The sequence below is a fragment of the Chiloscyllium plagiosum genome, unplaced genomic scaffold (assembly GCF_037043375.1).
Source record: "Chiloscyllium plagiosum isolate Xiang-an unplaced genomic scaffold, Cpla_swu_hap1 HiC_scaffold_23, whole genome shotgun sequence".
In the NCBI taxonomy this organism is placed as follows: domain Eukaryota; kingdom Metazoa; phylum Chordata; class Chondrichthyes; order Orectolobiformes; family Hemiscylliidae; genus Chiloscyllium; species Chiloscyllium plagiosum.
The window spans coordinates 946483-970052 of NW_028270161.1; the positions used below are offsets into that span (position 1 = coordinate 946483).

General features: G+C 41.2%; 1 protein-coding gene across 1 annotated transcript in view; it reads right to left on the reverse strand.

The window, feature by feature from the left end:
• Positions 1-23570, reverse strand: part of sema3e (sema domain, immunoglobulin domain (Ig), short basic domain, secreted, (semaphorin) 3E) — a 311047-nt gene that overhangs the window by 152621 nt on the left and 134856 nt on the right. The window contains exons 3-4 of the mRNA XM_043714219.2: positions 18204-18266; positions 13929-14048 (exon numbers count right to left, since the gene is read on the reverse strand). Of these exons, the coding sequence (XP_043570154.2) occupies positions 13929-14048; positions 18204-18266 (183 nt within the window). The remainder of the gene's footprint in view (positions 1-13928; positions 14049-18203; positions 18267-23570) is intronic.

The following is a 23570-nucleotide window of genomic DNA, read 5'->3' on the forward strand; positions in this document are numbered from 1 at the left end:
CCTTCTCCACAGCCTCCCTACATTCTTGGACATCCTGACAAACAGCTATCATACTTGCTGGACTACAAGTCCGGATCCCATCCCCCTGCCAAATTAGTTTAAACCCCCCCGAAGAGTGCTAGCAAACCTACCCCCCAGGATATTGGTGCCCTTCTGGTTCAGGTGCAACCCGTCCTGCTTGTACAGGTCCCACCTTCCCCAGAATGCAGTCCAATTGTCCAAATACCTGAAGCCCTCCCTCCTATACCATCCTTGCAGCCACGTGTTCAACTGCACTCTCACCTTATTCCTTGCCTCACTGTCACGTGGCACCGGCAACAACCCAGAGATGACGACTCTGTCCGTCCTAGCTTTTAGCTTCCAGCCTAACTCCCTGAGCTCCTGAATGACCTCACCACCCCTCTTCCTACCTATGTCGTTGGTGCCAACGTGCACCACGACTTCTGGCTGCACACCCTCCCCCTTAAGGATTCTGAAGACACGGTCCGAGATGTCTCGGACCCTGACACCCGGGAGGCAACAAACCATCCGAGAGTCTCGCCCATGTCCACAGAACCGCCTGTCCGTCCCTCTAACTAAAGAGTCTCCTATAATTAGCGCTCTCCTCCTCTCCCCCTTTCCCTTCTGAGCCTCAGAGCCAGACCTCGTGCCAGAGACCCGGTCACTGATGCTTGTGAGACAACTTATTTTATTGTATTTGCCTTTCCTAAAGGTGTATTTATGGGGTGTCACTATATTAGAACTGTTGCTGCTTAGTTGTTAAGTAATGAATTATTCATTTAAAGCTTTCAATAGCGTTAAAGTTACATCAATTTTTCTTCCTTTTGTTTGTATTTTAGCTGAGTGTAAGAATAAAATGTGTTTTTGTTAAAGCTGAGTAACATGACAGATTGAATTACATCTGGAACACATCATCTTCCATTTGCCTTTATATAAAGGCAAAGTTAGGGTGTCGACTATCTCCTTGATGTACCTGAAGGGGTTTGATCTTGTCTATAACGTAATGAAAAAATAACTGAGGGCCTCTGAATAATAAGGCCAATATTCTAGCAGCTGGAACTGTATCAATCACAAATGAACAACATAGTTATCAACCATTTGCTGATTCATTTCAATGGGCTATGCCAATACAAATCAGAGTTAACCTGCTTGGTTTAAAATCTAAATAAATCCTGGCAGTTGACTGTCCATCACTTTTAACTGGTGTCTTCTCCATGGCAATGCCTCTACCAGTCAGAGTCCACTTGCCAAACAATCAGACCACGCCCCTCATACAGGATAAAGGTGGTTTTCCCCTTTAAATTGCAATGAAATCAAGAAAATATTCTTTGAGGAAACATGTATTTTTTCAGCAACAGTTATAATTCATTATATTTGACAGGATTTTCATCAGCTTTTTGGATCATTACCTAAGAATTGATACTTTCAACTACATTTTTATTATAGAACAAGCTTTCCTCATCATTTTTGAATAAAGATAAACTTATTCTATTACGAGCAGCTTCACTGAACATCCAGATATAACAAGCTCCGTCAATTGATATCTTTATGTTTTTTAGCTTCTGATTGTTTTTGTAATGAACTGTTTGATAAATGGAAATTATAAAGCTTTTGTAAGGTAAGTTTACGGTCTGCTGTGAGAGCTGGCATTAATCATGACGAAATAGTTTACTGTTTTTGTTGGTGTTATGGGTACATTGTATTGAACTGATTAAATGTTTTGGAAAATATTGTCCTAAAAGTTACTAGTAACATGTTTTTATGTTTTTGGTAATTTCACTAGATGAGGCAGACAAGAGTCATTTGCCAAATCTCTTTTCCATCAAATAAATCTCCTGAGAGTAGTTGTATACCGTCACTAATCACATTGACGAAAGTTACAGCAATCTGTTGTGTTGTGAATAGACTGGGAATCCAGGAGGAAGTGAGGACTGCAGATGCTGGAGACCAGAGTTAAAAAATGTGGTGCTGGAAAAACACAGCAGGCCAGGCAGCATCCGAGGAGCAGGAGAATCAACATTTCGGGCATAAGCCCTTCTTCAGGAATCTGAAGGGCTTATGCCCGAAACGTCGATTCTCCTGCTCCTCGGATGCTGCCTAGCCTGCTGTGTTTTTCCAGCACCACATTTTTTTAACACTGGGAATCCAGCCTTGTTAATAATCTTATTTCTGTACAAAACAACATAACCAATTCTGCATTTTCCTTCAGATTCAAATCAAGATGTCAAAAATGAGAGTCAATTTTGCATATTTTATGCGACCCAACTTTTGGCTTGACCCCTGACTCAAGCATACCTTTGGCTTGACCCCTTGCTTACCTTGCACATTTCTACCATGACCTATCTATTCAAATAAACACTGCCTCTCTATCTTAGAGTTAAATAGATTGTATAGAAAGATGACGTCAGACCATATACACAAGACATAGGAGCAGAAGTAGGCCATTCAGCCCATCGGGTCTGCTCCCCCATTCAATGAGATCATGGCTGATCTGATAATCCTCAGATCCACTTTCCTGGCTTTTCACTGCAACCTTTGCTTCCTTTACTGATTAAAAATTTATTTATCTCAGCTTTAGGTATATTTAATACCCCAGTCTGTTTAGTCTTCTGCAGGAATTTCACAGATTCACTGCCCTCAGAGAAAATAAAAATTCTTCCTCATCTCTGTCCTAACTGGGCAATCCCTTTCTCTGAGATAGTGCCCTCAAGTCCTACGCATTCCCACAAGGGGAAACAGCCTCTCTGCATTGATCCTATCAAGCTCCTAAGAATGTAAGTTTTAAAAAGGTCACCTTTCATTCTTTTAATTTCAATATGCACAGCTCCAACTGCACAGCATCTTTTGGAAGGCTGTTTCATCCATATCAAGTATCAACTTTGTTAACTTCCTCTGGACAGCCTTCACTGTCAGTATGTTTCCTTAGGTAAGGGCATTAAACTATTCACAGATTCCAGCAGTGCTCTGATGAGTGCCTTGCATTCATTTAGCAAAACCTCCACCTGTTTATATTCCATTTAAATTTCAATTAAGTTCAACATCCCATTTGGCTTCCCTATTACACACTGAATCCTTTTATCCCTTCTGAGGATTTGGATTACACCATTCAACTGAACAGACTTCAGTCTAACAGTTCCCTTCCCCCTCAGTATGAGTGTACATTGTCAAATTATCCAGCCTAGATTTGTATCCCATGTCTATTACACGGTAAACAGGAAGAGAATGGAGTGGTAATCACTCTGTAACAATCATTAATATTCCCATGATTAACACAACAAAAAAAACTTGTCTTTATATAGCTACTTTCACAATTTTAAAAATCACACAACACCAGGTTATAGTCCAATAGGTTTAATTGGAAGCACAGTAGCTTTCGGAGCGACGCTCCTTCATCAGGTGGAAGGAGCGTCGCTCCGAAAGCTAGTGTGCTTCCAATTAAACCTGTTGGACTATAACCTGGTGTTGTGTGATTTTTAACTTTGTACACCCCAGACCAACACCGGAATCTCTAAATCATGTTCACAATTTTAGAAAGCCATAATGTTCTTCCCAGCCAATAAATTACTTGAATGTACAGTCATTTGTTGCTGTGCAAGATTACAGAGAAGTTACTTTACACACAGTACAATCCCACAAATAGCAAACAAGGTGAATTAGCAGTTAATCCATTTTGACAATGTTGGCGAGAGATGAATGTTTGCTGGGTCACCAATTCTTTCTCAGAATGAGATGTTCTTTCATTTACCCAGAAGCAGTCCCACAGCTTAGCATCTCCCCTGAAAAGAATACCTTTGCACATTGACTCCAACATTTCTGGGTTGTTCTTGCTTATATCTTGAAGTGAGGACTGAATCCAGAGGCGAGAGTTTCATCAGTTGATGAATACAGACAGCTTTGATGTCATGACACAAAATTGAGAAACAAATTTGTAAGGAGATCTCAGCTATCTGTAAGAATAATAGGGTGGTTATGGTAGGGGATTTTAAATTCCCAAACATAGAGAGAAAGTGAGGGCTGCAGATGCTGGAGATCAGAGCTGAAAATGTGTTGCTGGAAAAGCGCAGCAGGTCAGGCAGCATCCAAGGAACAGGAGAATCGACGTTTCGGGCATAAGCCCAAGAAAGGCTTATGCCTGAAACGTCGATTCTCCTGTTCCTTGGATGCTGCCTGACCTGCTGCGCTTTTCCAGCAACACATTTTCACTTCCCAAACATAGACTGGGATTGCCATAGTGTTAAGGGTCTAGATAGAAAGGTATTTGTTAAGTGTGTACAAGAAAACTTTCTAATTCAGTATGTGGATGTACCTACCAGAATAGGTGCAAAACTTGACCTACTCTTGGGAAATAAGGTAGGGCAGGTGACTGAGGTGTCAGTGGGGGAGCACTTTGGGGCCAGCGACCATAATTCTATTAGATTTAAAATAATGATGGAAAAGGATAGACCAAATCTAAAAGTTGAAGTTCTAAATTAGAGAAAGGCCAATTTTGTTGGTATGAGGCAAAAACTTTCAAAAGCTGATTGGAGTCTGATGTTCGCAGGTAAAGGGAAGGCTGGAAAATGGGAAGCCTTCAGAAATGAGATAACAAGAATCCAGAGAAAGTATATTCCTGTCAGGGTGAAAGGAAAGGCTGGTAGGTATAGGGAATGCTGGATGACTAGAGAAATTGAGAGTTTGGTTAAGAAAAAGAAGGAAGCATATGTCAAGTATAGGCAGGATAGATCGAGTGAATCCGTAGAAGAGTATAAAGGAAGAGGAGTACACTTAAGAGGGAAATCAGGAGGGCAAAAAGGGGACATGAGATAGCTTTGGCAAATAGAATTAAGAAGAATCCAAAGGGTTTCTACAAAAACATTAAGGACAAAAGGGTAACTAGGGAGAGAATAGGGTTGTTTTTCAGACTGGAGGCCGGTGACCAGTGGAGGGTCACGAGGATCGGTGCTGAGCCCACTACTTTTTGTCATTTATATAAATAATTTGGATGTGAGCATAAGAGGTACAGTTAGTAAGTTTGCTGATGACACCAGAATTGGAGGTGTGGTGGACAGTGGAGGAGGTTACCTCAGAGTACAATGAGATCTGGACCAGATGGGCCAATGGGCTGAGAAGTGGCAGATGGAGTTTAATTCAGATAAATGCGAGGTGCTGCATTTTGGGAAAGCAAATCTTAGCAGGACTTGTGCACTTAATAGTCAGATCCTAGGGAGTGTTGCTGAACAAAGAGACCTTGGAGTGCAGGTTCATAGCTCATTGAAAGTGGAGTTGCAGGTAGATAGGATAGTGAAGGTGGCATTTGGTATGCTTTCCTTTATTGGTCAGAGTATTGAGTACAGGAGTTGGGAGGTCATGTTGTGGCTGTACAGGACATTGGCTCGGCCATATTGGATTATTGTGTGCAATTCTGGTCTCCTTCCTATCGGAAAGATGCTGTGAAACTTGAAAGTGTTCACTAAAAACTTACAAGGATGTTGCCAGGGTTGGAGGATTTGAGCTACAGGGAGAGGCTGAATAGGCTGGGGCTGTTTTCCCTGGAGCGTCAGAGGCTGAGGGGTGACTTTATAGAGGTTTACAAAATTATGAGGAGCATGGATAGGATAAATAGACAATGTCTTTTCCCTGGGGACGGGGAGTCCAGAACTAGAGGGCATAGGTTTAGGGTGAGAGGGGAAAGATATAAAAGGGACCTAAGGGGCAACTTTTTTCACGCAGAGAGTGGTACATGTATGGAATGAGCTACCAGGGGAAGTAGTGGAGGCTGGTACAATTGCAACATCTTTTTTAGATTGGATTAGATTCCCTACAGTGTGGAAACAGGCCCTTTGGCCCAATAAGTCCACACCGACCCTCCGAAGAGTAACCCACCCAGGCCAATTTCCCTCTGACGGATGTACCTAACACTATGGGCAATTTAGCGTGGCCAATTCACATGACCTGCACATCTTTGGACTGTAGGCGGAAACTAGAGCACCCAAAGGAAATCCATGCAGACACAGGGAGAACGTGCCATCTCCACACAGACAGTTGCCAGAGGCTGGATTCGAACCTGGGACCCTGGTGCTGTGAGGCAGCAGTGCTAACCACTGAGCCACCGTGCTGCCCAGAAAGGCATTTGGATGGGTCTCTGAATAGGAAGGTTTTGGAGGGATATGGGCCGGGTGCTGGCAGGTGGGATGAGATTGGGTTGGAATATCTGGTCGGCATGGACGGGTCTGTTTCCATGCTGTACATCTCTATGACTCTATGACTCAATTGACCCTGCTTTCTGACCACAGATGCTGCCCGACTGCAGAATTCCTTTCGCATTTTCTGTTTCTACACTGACTCATGATTTGCTTTATGTTGTTTTATTTTCAGTCGTACTACTTTCTCCAGTTCCAGGGGAAAACTGTGGGTGTCTATGTTGTAAAGTGACACTAACCACAGCCACAACACTATTAGAAAAAGGCAAATCTGCAGGACAAGAGGCAACTTTTATATTTCTGGTTCCAATTACAGAAACTTTTGCCAAATGAACTAGTTGTTGAATAAACGAAGTCAGCATAATTAAGTACAACTTTTTTTGAACACTTGTGTGAGCTACATACACAATTAGATTTCAAATACTTCCTTCTAAAAAAATACATCCTCTTCCATCTGTTCCTAAAACCCAAGGCAATGTTTCACTCTGAGTAAGGTTTATGATGCTGTCTGATTTCAGCTATAATTTAGGTGCTACAGCAAGGTAAGTGCTGTAGCCTTTCTGTTTCCTTACATAAAGCATGTCTTGTAAATGTTTCACAAAGTGTCAGGGATAGGGGTAGTGAATGTGTAATGACTTAATAAATCAGGAAACGATACATTTCCCCTTTCTCCACCTGTCAAATTGAGTGAACTCTCATTGCTATCCTTTAGATTTTCAGTTATATTAATGATACTGGGGAACACAACGCTGTGTACCTTTATTGCTAATGTTCTCACCAGGACAATGCATGCCCAGTAAGATGTGGATCCAGCTACAGTCTGCAGGAGCATTCCTAAGTTAATAATTCACTTTTTGGACAATAATATTTAACTGCTCAATGGTAGGAGCTGTCTGAATGTGCCAGATAGCAAAATGTTTCTACTTGCTGTGACCTGGTTAATTTGAATTTTAAATATGGAAGACAATAATATCCTGCTCATTGTCAATTACTGATGGAAGATAATGTTTCTTGGTTCTGTAAAGATTGTAATGAGATCAGCCATGTTAATGCCATAGAATATGAAGTCCCTGATTGAGGCTGTCAATCTGATCCAATCAGGGAGCCTTGGCTGACTGTTATAAACAGGAGAGTCACCTCTTCTCCCTCATCCATCGTACGGACACGCCTTGGCGTGCCCATTTGCCACCGGGCGGTAGGGATCCCCAGTGGAGGACTCTCTACGTGAGAGTCCTCCCCCTTTCTCTCGGGGATCTGGGGTGGAGGGTGCTGCACGCAGAAGTCCCCTGCAACCGCAGATTGCGGTGGTTCACGGACTCCCAGCCCAACTGCTTGTTCTGTGGCGCTGTGGAGTCCGTGGACCACATGTATATTGGGTGTGGGCGTTTGCACTCCCTTTTTGATTTTCTGAAAAACCTCCTCCTCTGTTTTTGGTTGCACTTCAGTCCCACGCTCTTGATCTTTGGGCACCCGGTACGGAGGAGGGAGGGCAGGTCTGAAGACCTCCTCGTGGGTCTGCTCCTGGGCCTGGCCAAACTGGCCATTAACAGGTCCAGGCAGTGGGCCGTGGAGGGGGTCGTTAGGGCCGACTGCCTGCTCCTCTTCCGCGGTTACGTTAGGGCCCGGGTGTCCTTGGAGAAGGAGCACGCGGTGTCCACCAACACCCTGGAGCTGTTCAGGGAGAGGTGGGCGCCGCAGGGAGTGGAGTGCATTATTTCTCCCTCCAACTCTATTTTGATTTAACCCCTGCCCTCCCCTTCACTGTTTGATCACACAGCATTGCCCTTTGTGAAGGGCACTGCTTGTCACTGGCCACTTGGGTGTTTTCCTATCTTCTTGGTGGTGGATACTGAATAAAGATTCGTACATCTTGTGTCTCACACCTGCACACACACACCATGGGTGCTGGGGAAAAAATAAGCGCTACCGCAGTTAGGTGGTAGTGTGGGGGGTTAAATAATAAAAAAGGACAAAAAAACAGGAAAGTCAGAGGTTCTGTTCACTCTGAAAGCTGGCTCCAAGGAGCCAGACCAGTGTCAAGGACTCTTCACATGAAACTAAAGAGTGACTTGGTGAGGGGAAATTGACCTCTGTGGAGCTATTAGGTAAAAATGAGGACTGCAGATGCTGGAAATCAGAGTCTAGATTAGAGTGGTACTGGAAAGACACAGGTGGTCAGGCAGCATCCGAGGAGCAGGAAAATCGACGTTTCAGGCAAAAGCCCTTCGTCAGGAATCCTGTGGAGCTATTTCTGATTCCAGTGTTTTTATTAATTTATAAAGCAAATGTACGTAATGACAAAACACATGGTCCCTTATCAGTTCTTTCCACTTGCTTTGCCTTTCTGAAAAAGGCCTGAGAGAGGGGTAGATGGGTCTAATGACCAAGGCCCATATACTGGAGGACCTGTGACCATTGAACATACAACAATACCCAAAGCACACAGGGGAGGGGGATAATTCACCCCCAAACATGCAGGAAAGCTTAGGCATGGGCACATTATCGGCTGACCAATAGAATCTCCGAGGAACTGTTTGTCCAATCACAGGCTGGTTTCCTCTCATACTTGCTGATGAGATGTCCAAGTGGCAGAGGTCAGGGATCATATACACAAGAAGGGAGGGTTTGGTTGGGCTGGTGAAACCCAAGTTGCTCAGGGACAAAGACAACTGCAAGGGGGAGGGAGGGCTACATGGGGTATGAGGAGGAGACAGATGGAGGCTACAGAGTGTGGAGAGAGGGAGGTGTGAGGGGACAGAAGCTGCAAAACATGGGCAGTATTGAATAGTAACAGTGCTGATTGGATGATCAGGCATGATGATAGTGAGTATCTAAGAAGGCTTAAATGGGCTGAATAGTCTTTTCCTGCTCCTTTACTTTTCTGTAGGCTTAAGAATAAACTTGTCAACAAAGGAATACCCAACTAATTAGTAACTAATTAAACTAGAAAGCACAAGGCAATGAATTCCTTGCAAAACAATGTGGAAACTCTAGTTTAAGATTGCGTATATTCAGGAGCTACCATACACAGGGCAAATAAAGTCATAGAATGCTCACCATATGGAAACAGACTATTTGGCCCATCAAGTCTGCACTGACTGTCCGAAGAGGATCCGACCATAACCATCACCCCCCCACCCCATCTCTGCATTGCCCCATGGCTAATCCATCTAACCTGCACAACCCTGAACACTATGGGCAATTTACCATGGCCACTCTACCTAATTTACACATCTTTGGACTGTGGGAGGAAACCATGGAGTCACGGGGAGAACGTGCAAACTCCACACAGAGTCACTAGAGGGTGGAATCAAACTGGTGTCCTTGGTGTGGTGAGGCTGCAGTGCTTACCACTCAGTCACAGTAATGGACACTGCATTAATTGTTCATTTAAATCTGCGGTGCAGTGAAAAGGTAAGTGACTGCCTGGGGTTAAAATCTTATATCTTTGACCATATGCAATAGAAACACTTTAGCTGTGTCCTCACCAGTTTATAGAAGATTTATTTATGCATTTTGTGTATGAAATTATGTCAAATATTTTAAAAACAACTTTTGTTGCTAACTTATGTCCATTGCCTTGTTCCAATTTAATTCCTGCGGGGTCTAAGAAATGAATGCTTCCTTTGTGTGTAATAGTTTCAGGATCAATAGAGAGCGAGTAATTTTTGAGGATATTGATGCAATCTTCTAGTTTTGCTTCCCCGCCAACCCAAAAAAACCCATTTATCAACAGAAATACACAGTGTTTTTACAATGACTTTATCACCGAATAAGGAGTGCAAAGGTAGCTGCAGAAGTTAAAGTATAGAAAACCTTAAGGTGGGGCTTTATGGAAAAACAAGTATTTTGACTCGGTCTTTAACTTTGAAAGGCGGAGGAGGTTAAAGATTAGGATTTGTAAATTCAGGTGTCTTGAAGCAGCTAAAGCCAGGCCCCATGGTTTCCCTCCCTCCTTCCCTGCCCTGTTTCTGGGGAAAGTGCTGCTCTTTAGGGGGTAACAACTACCCTTGTGTTCAATTTACAGGAATGTGATAGAGCTGATGTCATCCTGGACCTCAACAACATAAAGGTAGCTCAGGAAACCTCTCACCTCAGTGTGTGAGCAATCAGGACAGAGAATGGGTAGCAGGTCAAAACATTTGTGTGTGAGAGTAGACAAGAGACATTCAAAATATTCATGTTTGCAATAGTTTTTAAAAAAGATGAAATCTAATATGTACTATAAATTAATTCCTCCTGTTTTGATAGAATATGACAGATTAACCCTTTAGAAGTAATTTTCCATACATTTAGGATATAAAATATAATTGCATGGTCAAGAGTAACATAACAAGGGTATTTTGACTGTTTTCTTGGCACTGAAGTGTGTCTGCTGGAGGCACGTTTGGAAAACCGTGTTCATATGGGTTTATAGAAGTATAATGGCACTTAAGACCAATGCATCTGGATTTTTGACACCGGGGGAATGTTACTGAGGAAAGCAATTGAGGCTGGAGACTGAATGGAAGGGTTTTATGTTGAGTCTTTACATTGTACTTGATTGTGTTTCCTTAAGGAATGGGAGCTGATGTCTTGTGTACTCCCCTCTCCTCATGGTACCATGGAAAGAGACCGACATGTTACCCAGCCAATAAAATTCATATCCCAGTTGTCTCTGGCATCATAAATCAGGTGCAGTCAACTGGTAAAATAAGACCACATTATTTAGAAATGTCAGTCATTGAACAGCTAGCTTTTGTAAGGCAAGAATTACACTCAATATGTAGATCATCTTGAGTGGCTATCCCAATACTGGATTGTGCGTCCATTTGTTGAATTAAATGCCTTTAATCTCAAGAATTCCAACAGGAATCTTTGGCCAATTCACAGAAGACCTATCTAGCTGTAAAATGTCAGCACACTGAGACCAGAAGAATATCATTCAGGTCCGGTATAGCTTTACACAATGGTGCTTAACCTCAGTGCGACAGAACTTAGACTACATAAGCTAGCATCTGTCAACCAGTTTAGTGCATCAATGTAATGAGGAAACAATCCAACTGTCAAAACCTTTAAGCTTAATAAGAATTATCTTACAATCTCAGGGCAGCAACCTAATAAGACACTGAGTAATTACCCACAACACAAGGATGTATTTGCTCAGAATAGCCCTTTCTTCAACTTTGATTGGATATGGACCTGGTTAACAAAGCCATCAATTGTTGCCTGTCCCAAATTGCACTTCTTTTGAGTGACTTACTCAGCCATTTCAGAAGGCAGTTTAGAGTCAACCACATTGCATTGTTTATAGAGACACACATAGGCCAGAAGATTTCCTTCCCTAAATCAGTGAACCAGATAAATTTTTACAAAAATCGACAATGGTTTCATGGTCATCACCACTGAGACTAGATTTCAACTCCAGAGTTATTGATGGAATTTAAATTCCATTGGTTGCCATGCTAGGATTAGAATCCATAAAGTGAGAGAATTGATCAGGGACTCTGGATTCATGATGCCACCATCTGCACCAGTTGCAGTCCATGATCGAGGAGATGGCTGGACCCAGGGCAAAGTAATTTTATATCATCTGGATCAGTGTATTAGACGAGCACAAGGGAATCAAGGGTTAAGGGGGAAAGGCAGGAAACTGGAGTTGAGGATTATCAGATCAGCCACGATCTCATTGTATGGTGGAGTAGACTCAATGGACTGAATGAATTAATTCTCCTCTGACATATTATGGACATATGGGCTGTTGGTTTGTTAGAGCATTAGCACAGAAACAATCTGGTACTCATCTAGCTAAAGAGTTTATTTCAGTTACAGAAAAGGTTAACTCATCTTTGATCACAGGCATATAAGAGTTAGACTTTGCCAAACAAAAAATGAGAGATTTGGCTCAAAGTGTCAATTTTGATGAGTTTTGCCAGTGATTCCTGTCTACGAATCTGGCAAGTCTTCTCACCATATCTTACAAAACACGCTTCACTCTGATCCTAATGACTTCTGTACCGCAAGATGCCCCACACATCCAATTATAACCTCATGCCATCACTCATCCTAGCAACAACACCTCATCAGTGCCATCTATAAAAGCCCAACATGCATCTGGACAAGCATCCTCAGTCTGGGGTTATCCTGTGTCTTTTCTGACTTCTTTCCCCAGACATGGCAGATAGGGGAAAATTGATGCCCCATTTTCTGGGCCCTGCCCTGGATGTTCCTGCTGACACAGTTGGTGGGATTCCCTGAGCACACAGCTTCCTTGCTGCAGTGTTACAATGAGAGTTACCAGAGCAACCTGAGGGCCAGCATTGAAGGGCAGAGCGTCCTGTGAGTCGATCACAGATGTGCCATGATGTTTTATAGAGGCTGATACATGTCAGATGCCAATGTCTGTGGATGTGGGTTGTGCGTGACTAGTGCCTATGGAGCTTCCCCTGAGATGTCGGTGCCCGGTAATCAACATGGAGGTTATTTAGAGCATGCAGTGACCAGGTATCCAGTTAGATTTCCATGTCGAGAATTCTCAACATCTCGTTTATTTGCAGTTAATGATGGGATAGAAAGCTGCTTCTTAATGAGGTGTGATTGCTCATTGATCTGGTTGTTACTCGGTAATAATTCCCCTTCATGAGCAACTCACCGCAGCCAGGTATAAGCTCAACTTGATGGCCAGCATTTAGTTAAAAGATTCCACATTTGCCCCAGTGTAGAGCTGGGCATCACTGATCTGCTAGCACATCTCTCACATCACTCAGCCCAATATGTTTACTTCACTGCCAAATAAACCTGATCATTACTTCAAATTGAATTCTAAATTAAAAGTATTGATTAGCTTGAAAAACTGATCAATTTTGCCCACATTCCAAAGACATATGGATAAGAACACTTCTTGAATATAGGACAGTTAATTATTAGAGATTTAATTCCTCAAACTTTCGTATTTATTCCATGTGAAGTAGCAATCCTCTCGATTGCATTAGAAAACAAATCAGCTGTGAGTATTTGCATCATCCTGATCAATACTACCAGGATCCTGGGAGTAGGAAGTAGCAACAAAATTCAAGGTAAGATTCCGAAAGTGGAAGGAAGGGAGGAATAAAGGGATTACATTCATATTGGGAGCTTTCAGAGAAATAAAATTGCATGAATGATCAGACAGGAACTAATGGCCTTCACAAAATGCAACACTAATCATTCCACGAGATTTGAACAAACAAGACAATTCCATGATGTTGGTTTTAGGTTATTTTATTTTCCAGATTTACACTTACTTTTTAGAAGGTTATTAATATATCCACAATTCAGTTTTCTGTAATAAATTATTTGCAAACAATTCCAGTATCAACAGTTTCAGAAAATAGCCCAGAAAAGATGCAGTCATTAAGACTAAGGAAATGTTTGACTTGGTTGTCTGAACCTGTTCACTCTGCTGCGGAGGATTTGATCATCAGCATGAAATAATTCACTATTTCAATCATTAATTCACTAAATTTGTTTGGATGTTTCACTGGATAGTATTACAATAATAAAGTTATCCATGTAATCCCATCAAAAATATTACCTACAAAGCCAGAACATTTATGAGCCATTTTTTTTGTCTGTTTCCAGAGAATACTATCTCATACCACAGCGTTTAATAGCACCCTTTAGGTCAGGAGTTTCACTCATTTCAGTTTAAACCTGTAATCCTACAGTACACGCTGCAGCAGTTTCACACAAAAACACACCAGGAATGCTTCACTGACACATTTCCCTTACCTCAGCCCAACGACCCACTCTGATAAAGGCGCAGCCTGGATCGAAGGCCCCTGTCCCACAGGCCAGGAGGTGAGATCGATTGTATGAATGAAGAACACGGATAAAATTTGCACATTCTGACTGCAAACAAAGGAAAAGAGAGTGATATAAACAATGATAGGATACTTCTCATTCATTTACATGATATGGGTGTCATGGGCTGGGAATGTATTTATTGTCCTTCTTTAATTGCCCTGGAAAAGGAGGTGGGGAGCTACTTTCCATAGCTACTGCTCTCTGAGCAGGATGGGGACTCCCACAATGCTCTTAGGGAGACAGTTTCAGGACTTTGATCAAGCTACACTAAAAGAACAGGAATATATTTCCATGTTAGAATAGTAGGTGGCTTGGAGGGAAACTTGCAGATGATGGCATTCCCATATGCCATAGAAACGCAGAAAATAGGAACAGGAGGAGGCCATTCAGCCCCTCAAGCTTGCTTCACCATTTAATACGATCATGGCTGATCATCCAATTCAGTCTCCAGTATCTGCTTTTTCTTCATACCCTTTGATCCTTTTAGTGCCAAGAACTATATCTAAGTCCTTCTTGAAACCCTTTATTATATCTGCAGCCCTTGTCTTTCTGGCCAGCAGAGATCTTGAATTTGGAAGATGCATTTCTGAGTTGTGCCATTCTGTAGGCAGTGCACACCACTGCTACTGAGCATCGACAGTGGAGGGAGTGGATGTTTGTGAATGTGATGCCCATGAAATGGACTTTGTCCTGGATGGTATCGAGCCTCGAGTGTTTTTGGAGCTGCACCCATCAAGGGCAGGTGGGGAATAATTTGTCAAAATACTGACTTGTGCCTTGTAGGTGGTGGACAGATTTTAGGGATTCAGGAAGTGAGTTAGCTGCTGCAGGACCTCTAGTCTCTGACCTGCTCTAGCTACCATATTTAGATGGCTAGTTCAGTTGAGTTTCTGGTCAATGGTAACCCCCCAGGATAGTGATAATGGAGATTCAATGATAGTAGAATGATTGAATGTGAAGGGGCAGTGGAGGATTGTCTTTTATTGAAAGTGGTCATTGCCTGGTGTGAATGTTACTTGCTCATTGCCAACCCAAGCCTGGGTATTGTCCAGACCTTGATGTATTTAGATAGGCTTTGCTTTAGTCTCTGAGAAGTCTCTATGAATGATGCCAAACATTGTGCAATCATTGGTGCAAGTCCCTACTTCTGACCATATAATGGACGGAAGGTCATTGATGAAGCAGCTGAAGATGGTTTGCCCTTGGACACTATCCTGAGGAACTCCTGCAGAGATGTCCTGGAGCTAAGATGACTGACCTTCAATAACCACACGTGTGTGGTAGGACTCTAACCATTGGAGCGTTTTCCTCTGATTCCTCTGATGTGGACTTGATGTCAATGGCAGTCATTGTCCCCTCTGAAATTCAGCTCTTTTATCCATGTTTGAACAAATGTTATAATGGGGTCAGGAGCTCAGTGGGCCTGGTGGAACACACTGCAGAAATATCTGATAAAAGGAATGGAACCAGATAAACCACCCATGGACCAAGTGACTGGATTGACAATGGGAAACACAGCTCTGTGGACCCTGCATGGTCCTCCTTTCCAATGCTTAGAAATTTGTGCCAAAATAAGGGGAGCTGTCTCACAGACTATTCAAGCAGAGCAGGTGGCACAATGGGTCTACAAGCAGTTGCCCGGGGAGTCTTCAACATTATCATTCAACCCACAGACTGAGAACATTTAGCATCAGAACTGAAGATTTACTAGAATTGAACGCAGTAGGTATTTATTAAAATGGAGAATGATTAAGAAATAAAAGGATTTGTTCACCACTTTACACTATTTGAATAATTTTAGGTGGACTGCTTTAAACTTGAAACTAAAGTTTTGTCTGATTAACCTGATAATTCAGCAAAGTAAAACATATCAAAAATTTTAAATCAAATTAAACTCAAATTAAAAAAACATTTTCAAATACTGTAAAATTATTAAAACTTACAAATCACAAAAATGTGTGGAATACTCTTCATTCATAGTTCAGTGAAGGGTGCAGTGGGAACTTGCTTAGACTTTCCAATCAAATCCAAAATTCCCTAATGATAAGCATTTTGTTTAAATTCAGATTGCAGACGGTTACAGAGACTGGTGAACTCGGCTCGGACAATCACAAAGGCCAACCTCCCATCTATAGAAACCATCTACCAGGTCCACTGTCAAGGAAAGGCCACCAGCATTCTCAAAGATCCATCCCACTCTGGCAATGTTTTCTACAACCTCTACCATCAGGGAGAAGGTACAGAAGCCTGAACACATGCACCAGCCGGTTTCAAAACAGTATCTACCCTACTGTTGTTAGAATACTGAATGGACTCACAAACTCCTAACATTTGCCTGTACCTGTGTTTTTGTTTTTGCCACTGTTTACCTCTTATTTACTATCTATGCTACTTAACTCTGATCTGCCTGTATTGTTCACAAGTCAAAGCTTTTCACTGTGCCCCGGTACACATGATAATAAATTCAAATCAATTTTGGTTGAAAACATCTTGCTGATTTTTCTGAATTATTTAAAATTAACCAATAAAACAAAACCAAAAAGCTAGCAGAGGGTTTTTTTTTAATATCGAAGAGAGTTATCTGTCTGAAGACATACTGCACTGTAAGATCTCCTCTAACAAGAGACCCAGTCCAGAAAGGTGTGTCTAACAAAAACAAAACTGTACAGATTATCTGTAAATTTCAATAATTCATTTCAACCATTGGCTTAAAAAAAAACAGTGGATGCTGGAAATCTGAAATAAAAGGATAGTTACTGGAGACACTCAATAGGTCTGCAGCATCTATGGAATGAGAAACAGGGTTAATATTTTGAGTCTGATAATAACATCTCCAGAATTGGCTCGAAAGAAGAATCATTAGACTTGAATGGTTCTGAAAAAAGGTGAACTGGACCCAAAATATTACAACGTTTTCTCTCCATAAATGCTGCTTGACTTGTTAAGTTTCTCCAGCACTTTCTGTCTTTGTTTTGGATCTCCTGTATCCATAGATCTTGTTTTATTTTACTAAAATAATGATAATTTGAGACATTATTAGTCTAACAAACAATTACATATTTTTGAAAATAATACTGTCTCGTTTATCAAATTGCTTAAATTTCCACTTGTTTTAACATTTGATTTCTAGATAATATTTGAACGTTGTGATCGAGCATATGATTTATATACGTTAATTTCACTTATTTTGGAGTTGGAGTTTTGAATTAGTAGCATGTGGCTTTGAGGCTGTGAGTAAGAATGGGCTTAATAATTATCCTGACAGAATTTCTGGAGCCATGATTTGAAATAAGTTTGTGCTGGAAACTAGGTGACAGGGGCCATTTTGGAGCAATAACAGGAATTTATTTGTACTGTAAGATTTTTATAATTAAACAGAACAAACATTGAAAAGTTTGCAGTTGTAACCCTGTGTGCCTCACTTTGTCTAAACACCCTAAGATCTGTATGTCCTCGTTTGTTATGATCTTCCTGCACTCCTTGCAAAACAAAACTTTTCACTGTACTTAGGTACATGAGACTACAATCAATCAAATCAAAAGAATCAGTTGCTTCTGTTTTAGACAAATCAATATTTGATTTTTGCCAAGAAAGACACATAGATTTTAATGCTTTGGGATAAAAAAAACTAGATGTTTAAAAAGTCGCTTTTACTGAGGTCAGATGTAAGAACAGTTTCTCCTTGAGAAGGGAGTTAATTTAGAACAATTAATAAAATGATTACCTGAGCAAATGGTTTTCAGTTGAAAATTCCTCACCAGAGGTCTTTGTTTAAAACCTTGAAGGGCATATTTGAAGTCATTCTAAACTTAGTTGTGTGAATAATCAACAAAAAGATTATTAAACTATATAAACCAGGAATTGAAAGGCACAGTTAATTCACAACTGTAGATGTGAACAAGAAGGAAACAATCTCTAATATTTGAGTTCTGTAAAGTGATGGTGTTGGAATAAATAAGTTTTGTTCTGTAGTGTGTTTTGAAATATTTAAAGACGATGCTATGTATAAACTGTTTGTTCTATTCTACCCTCATTTCTTTTGTCTAATGAACATCTGTTTCATTGTTAAAACTGAAATTGCAGTAACGTGTACTCATGCTTCAGTGAAAGACAACTTTGTTAAATTTAAACAAAAACAAACAGACTTTAGATTGAGATCTGATTTTTCCAGTAGTAACATCAGTTGGGAACATAACATACCATCAAGTCTTTGCCTTTTATTCTGCATTCTTCAATTTGACTTTTTGTAGCTGGCCAGTAAATCTGAAACAAAAAACCAAGAACAATGATAATTATAAAAACACACAGCTATCTCTACATTATAAGAAGCTGGGACAACTGTATTTACTCCAAGTTCCATGATCCAAATGGCTGAAGACAGCAAGCTCATAAACAAATTAATAACTTTTCAGATTTATTTCCAATTCCCAGAGTGCGGAACTCAATTACTAGGGGACACGAGTTCAAAGTGAGAAGGGAAATGTTTTGGGAAGATATTGGAAGTTCTTTAGCCAGAGGGTGGTGGGTACCTGGAACGTGTTCCCAGTGGAGGTGGTAGGGGCATGAATGTTAGCGTCATTTAAGATGTATCTAGACACATACATGAATGGGCAGGGAGCAGAGGGATACAGACCCTTAGAAAATAGGTGACAGGTTTAGATAGAGGACCTGGATCAGCCCAGGCTTCAAGGGACGAAGGGCCTGTCCCTGTGCAGTAATTTTCTTTGTTCTTTGTACAATTCTTAATCTTTTTTTATGAAAGGCTGCAAATGGTGCTGTGCAAAATCTCCTCTCTTTGTTTTAAAATGAAAGATGTTTGATTTTAAACCAATGCAAGTGTATTTGTGAGGGGAGATTAACATGGCGTGGAAGAGGTGGGGGTGTTTATGTCCCAGCCTGTCAAGCCTCTCCTTATAACTTTTGAGTTATAAACATAGGCTGGATCATCCAGGTCTCTTTTCACATTTTTTTTGTTCCCAAACTAAACAAGTCCCACCTGACTGCTCCTGTCCACCTTATCAAATCCTCTTAACATCTTGTATGCCTCTGTTAAATCACCTCTTAACTTTCTTCTCTCTAACAAAAACATGCTCATGTCCCTCAGGATTTCCTCATAAGACCTTCCCTCCATACCAGGCAACATCCTTGTAAATCTCCTCTGAACCCTTTCAAAATCCTTCCTATCATGCGGTGACCAGAATTGTATGCAATACTCCAAGTGTGGCTGCACCAAAGTTTGTACAGCTGCAACATGACCTCATGGCTCTGAAACTCAGTCCTTCTACCAATAAAAGCTAACACACCATATGCCTCCTTAGCAACCTAATAAAACTGGGTGGCAACTTTTAGAGATCTAAGCCCAAGGACACAGATCTTTCTGCTCATCCACACTACCAAGAATCTTACCATTAACCCAGTACTCTGCATTCCTGTTACTCCTTCCAAAAAGTGAATCACCCCACGCTTTTCCACATTAAACTCCATTTGCCACATCCTTCTGCACTGTCCATAACTCCACCGACCTTAGTGTCATCTGCAAATTCACTAACCCATCCTTCTACGCCCTCATCCAGGTCATTTATAAAAATGACCAACAACAGTGGCCCCAAAACAGATCTTCACAGTAATAGAACTCCATGATGAACATTCCCCATCAACCATCACCCTCTGTCTTCTTCTAGCTTGCCAATGTCTGACTCAAACCACAAAATCACCCTCAATCCCATGCCTCTGTACTTTGTGTAATAGCCTGCTATTGAGAACCGTATCCAATGCCTTACTGAAATCCATATACACCACATCAACCACTTTACTCTCATCCACCTGTTTGGTCACCTTCTGAAAGAAGTCAGTAAGGCTTGGGAGGCATGACCTACCCGTCACAAAGTCATGCTGACTATGCATAATCAGCTTACTCATCTTGAGGTGATTATAAATCCTATCTGTTATAATCCTTTCCAAAACTTTGTCCACAATAGAAATAAGGTTCATTGATCTATAATTACCAGGGTTGTCTTTACTCCCCTTCTTGAACAAGGGGACATTAGCTATCCTCTAGTCTTCTGGCACTATTCCTGTAGACAATGACGACAAAGATCAAAGCCAAATGTTCTGCAATCTTGTCCCTAGCTTCCCAGAGAATCCTCAGATAAATCCCATCTGGCCCAGGGGACTTATCTATTTTCACATTTTCCAGAATTGCTAACACTTCCTCCTTGTGAACCTCAATCCTCTCTAGTCTAGTAGCCTGTATCTCAGTATTCTCCTTGACAATATTGTCTTTTTCCTGTGTTAATACTGACAAAAAATATTCATTTAACACCTCTCCTATCTCTTTGGATTCCACGCACAATTTCCCTCTACTATCCTTGACTGGCCATAATCTTACTCTGGTCATGCTTTTATTCCTGTCATGCCTATAGAAAGCTTTAGGGTTTTCACGGATCCTATCCGCCAAAGATGTCTCATGTCTCCTCCTGGCTCTTCTTAGCTCTCTCTTTAGGTCCTTCCTGGCTAACTTGTAACTCTCAAGCACCCTAACTGAGCCTTCATGTCTCATCTTTACATAAGCCTCCTTCTTCCTCTTGACAAGAGATTCAACTTCTTTTGTAAACCATGATTTTTTTGCTCAACTACTTTCTCTTTGTCTGACAGGTACATACTTGTCAAGGACACATGAACCACTACCTGTGTAAAAAAAAAAGTTGCTGCTCATGTTCTTTTTAAATCTTTCTCCTCTCACCTTATCTTTGCCTCATCCTCGGGAAAAGACCTTTGACATTCATCTTATGGCGGCACAGTGGCTCAGTGGTTAGCACTGCTGCCTCACAGCACCAGGATCCCAGGTTCGATTCCAGCCTTGGGCGACTGTCTGTGTAGAGTTTGCACATTGTTCCTGTGCTGCGTGGGTTTCCTCCAGATGCTCCGGTTTCCTCCCACAGCCAAAAGATATGCAGGTCAGGTGAATTGGCCATGCTAAATTGCCCGTAGTGTTCGGTGCATTCGTCAGAGGGAAATCAGTCTAGGTGGGTTACTTTTTGGAGGGTCGGTGTGGACTTGTTGGGCCGAAGGGCCTGTTTCCACACTGTGGGGAATCTAGTCTAATCTTATCTTATCTATACCCTGCATGATTTCATAAACCTTAATAAGATCATCCCTCAATCTCCTACATTCCACTGAAAAGAGTCTTTTCAATCTATTTTTATGTTTCAAACCCTCCCAGCAATATCCTGGTAAATCTTTTCTCAACCCTCTCCAGTTTAATAACATCCTTTCTGTAACAGGGCAACCAGAACTGGACGCAATATTCCAGAAGCTGCCTCACCAACTTCCTGTACAACCTTAACCCTTAAACTCAAACGTCTGAGCATCAAAGGCAAGTGTGGTAAATGCCTTTGTAACCACCCTGTCTACATGTGATACAACTTCAAAGAATTATGTACCTCTACCCCTATGGTAGACAGGGTGGTTACAAAGGCATTTACCACACTTGCCTTTGATGCTCAGACGTTTGAGTTTAAGGGTTAAGGTTGTACAGGAAGTTGGTGAGGCAGCTTCTGGAATATTGCGTCCAGTTCTGGTTGCCCTGTTACAGAAAGGATGTTATTAAACTGGAGAGGGTTGAGAAAAGATTTACCAGGATGTTGCTGAGAAGGTTTGAAACATAAATAGTTTAAACATTTTGAGATATACTAAAATGTGATTTTTGAACAAACTGTTTTTTGTAAAGTAAAAAGGAACTGGCCATATTCAGGTAGTTGAAGAGTGTTTCAATCATTCAAACTCTATAAATAATAATGATTTTTTAAACATGTTCATTAAAAAGTAATCATATTTTTGAAATTGTTGAAAGTTCATATTCTGAAAGTTTTGCTATGTACCTGTAGCTTGTATCACATTCATTTTTGTCATGTAACTGAGGAAATAATATAGTATTTTAAAGATTACTGAATTGTTTAAATACAGTTTTGTTTAAAAGAAATCAATTTCTTTATCTATGTAGAATAAATATTAGAGGCACAGAGCTACATGCAGATCTGGACTGAATCAAGAGGAGCAGGTAGAAATGTAGATCTGTACAGCAGTAGGTAAATCAAGGCTATAGAATTCAGTCTCCATGAAAAAAAACAGGAAAGAAAAGGTAAGGAAAGGATCAGAAGGGTATGGGCCAAGGGCAGGGAATTGGACATTTGGTCAGCATAGACCAGTCTGGGCCAAAGGGCCTGACCGTGTCCTGTAGGACTCTATCATTCTATGACGCTAAAAGTAATCATTCCAGTCTCTCCTGAAAGTCAATATTTGAATTGTACAATTATTTTAGTTAATATTTTCATTCCTCTAATTTCTAAAAACACAATGCTGCTTTAGCACAATTTCAAAGTATTGCTCGACAATTGTAGACAAAACTGTTGAAAATCATTTGGAAATAACTTGCTTGTGTAACTTGAGTATTTCAAGTAACTCAATAACTAGCTTGTCTGCCAACTCAGACATTTCATTGTTTTGTTTTTCTTTTCTCCTCCCGCAACAGAACTCTTGATAATCTTTTTTCCTCAATCCGAGAAAAATGAGAGCTGCTCCATTTCACTTTTATAGTGACAGTGGCAGCAACAGATTAACTGCTGTCTAGTGCTTTTGATCACAGAGGGTATTGAAAGATGAACTTTGTGTTGCGTATGGGGGGGAAAAAAGAACAGAGTAAATGTATATACCTGTAAAAAGCAACCTCCACTTATTTACATGAGACAGATATATCATTGCAGTAAGTGTCTTATTGTCTCTGATTTAACAAACACATTTGTTATTCACTCATTTGTCTGTCCAACTGTTCTTCCCTCTATTTGGGCTTAATCTCCACCCTCTATCATTTACTCCTTACCCCCTCCCCACCCTAACATCTGCACATAAACCAACATTTTCCCAGTTCGCATTCGTTCTGAGGAAGGGTCACATTAACTCTGATTTCTCTTCACAAATGCTGCCACGACCTGCTAACACCTTCCAGCAACTTCAGTTTTTGTTTGATTTTCTTTCAGTTTTTAAATTCCAGAGGCTTCATGCTCTGAGCAATATTTTAATGGTGACACTCCATACTGGATGAGGTTGGTTCCATATCAATGCAGACAATTGATGGTGGCTTAAGGATTTAAACAATGTACATCAGCTTGACAGCAGCTGATGGAAAACAATAACAAGGTTCATGTCTCACTCCTGCTTGGGGTCCCCAGTGAAATATCATGCAGGAAGATATGCGACCCCATGGCTCAGCTGGGCCTGACTGACCTCTCCCGTAGCACTTTTGTTCTTCCCTCAGATTTCCAGCTGCTGCCTTTCATCTCTTGCGTGTTTATGTAGTTGAATTTGAGAATGACATACTTGGTGATGCCATTTAATCTGACAGATGGTGAGTGCAGCAATACGTATTTAACCCTCTCGCTCCTGGAAGTTTTTCAGAGATACTGGGCAGAATTCACTGTGCCTCATGAAGTTAGTTTGGAAACAGCGGTACTAACTCAGGCAGAAGGGTGAGGAAACCTTCACTGTCCCAGGTTAACCGCGATTCAGTTT